Here is a 3,380-nt window from a genome sequence, read left to right on the forward strand (position 1 = left end):
GAAAGGCAGTGTGGGGCTCCTGCCTGCTTTCTGCGGCCCAGCTCCCCGCCCAACCCCAGGTACCTGGGCTCCCCCGCTGCGCCATGTTGGGGCGTCGCTCCTTTTGCCTCAAGGCCTCCAGGCCTGCCAGGTCGGGCTGGTGGCAGTGGCTGCGCATGACCATGACGCGCCGGCCCTGGGTGATGGCGCGGCTGCGGCAGCCCATGCGGGCCTGGTCCCGGCAGGTCCAATACACCTTCTCCCCGGCTGCCTTCTCCCGCCGGTAGAGGAAGGACTCGTACACCAAGAAGCTGCCCCCCAGGGGCGTCTTCAAGAACTCTGGGCCTCCTGTTGAGAAATGGGAAGGGAGGAGCAGAGGACACCAGCTCTCAGAGCCAAGATCAGCATGGCCCTGAGGTGAGACCTCCCGCGATGCCTACACCCCCTCCTCACAGTGAGGTGGCCCCGGAGCTCAGGACACAGATGCTACCATCCCTCCAACTCCACTGGGGCTCCAGCTGCTGGGGTGGTCCCTCTCCTGAGGCTGGGGACTGCTGAGGTGAGGCCCCTGCAGGTGGAGGCCAAGCGTCCCACGCTGCGATGCCTTCAGGGAGGCATTGTCTGCTGCGTCAGGCGTCCGTCCCCAGCGTCCGCCCAGGCTCGCATGCAGGGTGCACTGTGCCTGATGGGTCAGAGGAACGACCCAGGGCCCTCAGGGGACAAAGCTGCTCGGGAGCTGGATCGGGCTGAGAGGGGTGGCCCCCGAGAGCTGGGCAGGTAGAGAGGTGACCCGAGGACTGTGAGGAAGAGGTAGGAGCAGCGTCCACTGTCCTGGATGTGGTGAGAGGGAGGACCCTGTGGGGTGGCAGTGCCTTGCCCAGAGAATACCCTTTCCTCCGTGCAGGCTCAGGGGCCACAGAGGTGGGGAGGCAGCCTGGGGCGTCGTGGGCACATCAGGTGGTAGTGGAAGCAGGGGATGGAGGTGGGTAGCAAGCCCTAGAGGAGAGGCCGGAGGGGCGGTGTCTGGCTGTGGAACCACCTTCAAGAGGGATGGAGAGGGCTGGGCAGGGGCCATGTGGAGTGGGGAGGCTCGGGAAGCAGGAGGACCCTGCGGGGTACAGCAGCACAGAAGCCTGGGGACCGCAAGACAGAACAGGTCAGGAGGAAGGTGGGGACCCTAGACCACAGGAGGGGGTGGTGTGACCATGGGGCACGCTTCATCCCTTCCACATGGATGCAAACGCCAGCAAGGGGCTGGGCGCAGTGGCTCATGCCTGTAATCCCAGCACTTTGGGAGGCCGAGGCGGATGGATCACCCAGTCAGGAGTTCGAGACCAGCCTGACCAACATGGTGAAACACCATCCCTACTAAAAAAAATACAAAAAATTAGCTGGGTGTGGTGGCGTGCACCTGTAATCCCAGCTACTCAGAAGGCTGAGACAGGAAAATCACTTGAACCTGGGAGACGAAGGTTGCAGTGAGCCAAGACTACACCACTATACTCCAGCCTGGGCAACAAGAGTGAAACTCTCAAAAAAAAGAAGACCGACCCCTCATCTGGGAGGACCAACATCTGATTAACAGGAGCAACAGAAAGGGACGATGATGGGGAAGTTAACAGAGAGCACGAGAGGATGACCCCACCATGAAGGCCACAAGCCCGAGGCCTAAAAAGGCCCCTAGTGCCCCCAGCACAGCCCAGTGCAGCTGGGAGGGAGCAGAGACCCTAAAACCTCAAGCAAAGCCGATTGCACACACAGGATCAGTCACACAAAAGCTGCAGTTCAAGGGCAGGCTCTGCACCTGTGACACCAGGGAGGCCAGGCTGCCCCTCGGCGGAGGGAGGCTACAGACATTTCACACCTGCAAGGCCGCAGCATGCTACCTCCCAGGACCGGCTCAGGAAACAACCGGAGGCAGGACTTCTCCAAACCACACCACCAAGAAAGAGAAAGGCAGGCCCAGAAGCAGAGAGTTGGCACAGTGAACCCCGAGGCACAGCTGGGCCCAGCCTCTGTTCCCAGGTCAGGCTGCACTGGCACGAGGCTCCCTGGCAGCTCCAGCAACCTGGGGTTGTGGATGATCGGATCCAGGTGGGGTCGACCTGGACACACAAAACCAGGCAAACAAACGCAGCAGCTGCCGTCGCACAGAGAAGACAGAGCTGTGTTAGGAGATGGGACCACAGAGCACCCCACCGTCAGCCGCGAGCAGGTTTCTAGGCTAAGGGAAAACCAAACGTGGCCAGGTGCAGTGGCTCACGTCAGTAATCCCAGCGCTTTGGGAGGCCGAGGCAGGCGGATCACCTAAGGTCAGAGTTTGAGACCAGCCTGGCCAACATGGTGAAACCCTGTCTCTAATAAAAATACAAAAATAGCTGGGTGAGGTGGCGGGCGCCTATAATCCCAGCTACTCAGGAGGCTGAGGCAGGAGAATCGCTTGAACCTGGGAGGCGGAGGTTGCAGTGAGCCGAGATTGCACCGCTGCACTCCAGCCTGGGCGACAGAGCGAGACTGCGTCCCACACACAAAACACCTGTGCAAAAGTGCACTGAGTAGCTGACAAAGAAATGGAAACACCGATTAACAGTAGTGGAGGCACATTTTAGGGAATGGGACAGCCAAGACCCTAAGAAACAATTGCTTAGAGGCCAGGAGCGGTGGCTCACGCCTGTAATCCCAGCACTTTGGGAGGCCGAGGCGGGCGGATCACAAGGTCAGAAGATCGAGACCACCTTGGCTAACACGGTGAAACCCCGTCTCTATTAAAAATACAAAAAAAAAAAAAAATTAGCTGGGCTTGGTGGCGGGCTCCTGTAGTCCCAGCTACTCGGGAAGCTGAGGCTGGAGAATGGCGTGAACCCGGGAGGTGGAGCTTTCAGTGAGCCGAGATGGCGCCACTGTACTCCAGCCTGGGACACTCTGCCTCAAAAAAAAAAATAATAAAAAATAAAAATTGCTCAGAGCAGTTATTTGTGGGGCAGGAGCGGGGGTGAGGATGAGGCGGGGCAGCTGCATTACCTTGTAGCACCGTCTCCCTGGAGATGGAACAAAAAAAAACAGCTCTCAAGTCTGAGAGAACTTTAGGGCCATTAGGCAACTCAGCTGACCCAAAGCTGCAGGATGGAGAAGAGCCACTGGAAAGACAGGCCAGCACCTCAGGGCCATGAAGAGCAGGTGAGTGGAGGAGGCCGGGCTGAAATGGCTCCTCAGCCAGACGGGATGGGGACATGTACACCACTGTGGTCATGAAGTCAAAACACCAGGTGCTGCGGGGGGCCAACCGTGTGGATAAAGATGGAGACAGCCGTGACCCTCCTCAGGCCAGCGTTTCAGGACATTATGGGTGTCTATGGAACCACTGGCCGAGAGGAGAAACTGATTGCATGTAAATATCACCT

The 3,380-nt window shown here is 58.9% G+C and overlaps 1 protein-coding gene across 1 annotated transcript in view; it reads right to left on the reverse strand.

The window, feature by feature from the left end:
- The window catches only part of FLYWCH1 (FLYWCH-type zinc finger 1), a 35,181-nt gene that overhangs the window by 2,611 nt on the left and 29,190 nt on the right, over positions 1-3,380 (reverse strand). Inside the window, 3 exon segments of the mRNA XM_011982651.1 lie at positions 64-795; positions 798-840; positions 842-975. Coding sequence (XP_011838041.1) covers positions 64-795; positions 798-840; positions 842-975 — 909 coding nt within the window.

This window comes from Mandrillus leucophaeus, unplaced genomic scaffold (genome assembly GCF_000951045.1).
Source record: "Mandrillus leucophaeus isolate KB7577 unplaced genomic scaffold, Mleu.le_1.0 Scaffold240, whole genome shotgun sequence".
NCBI lineage: Eukaryota > Metazoa > Chordata > Mammalia > Primates > Cercopithecidae > Mandrillus > Mandrillus leucophaeus.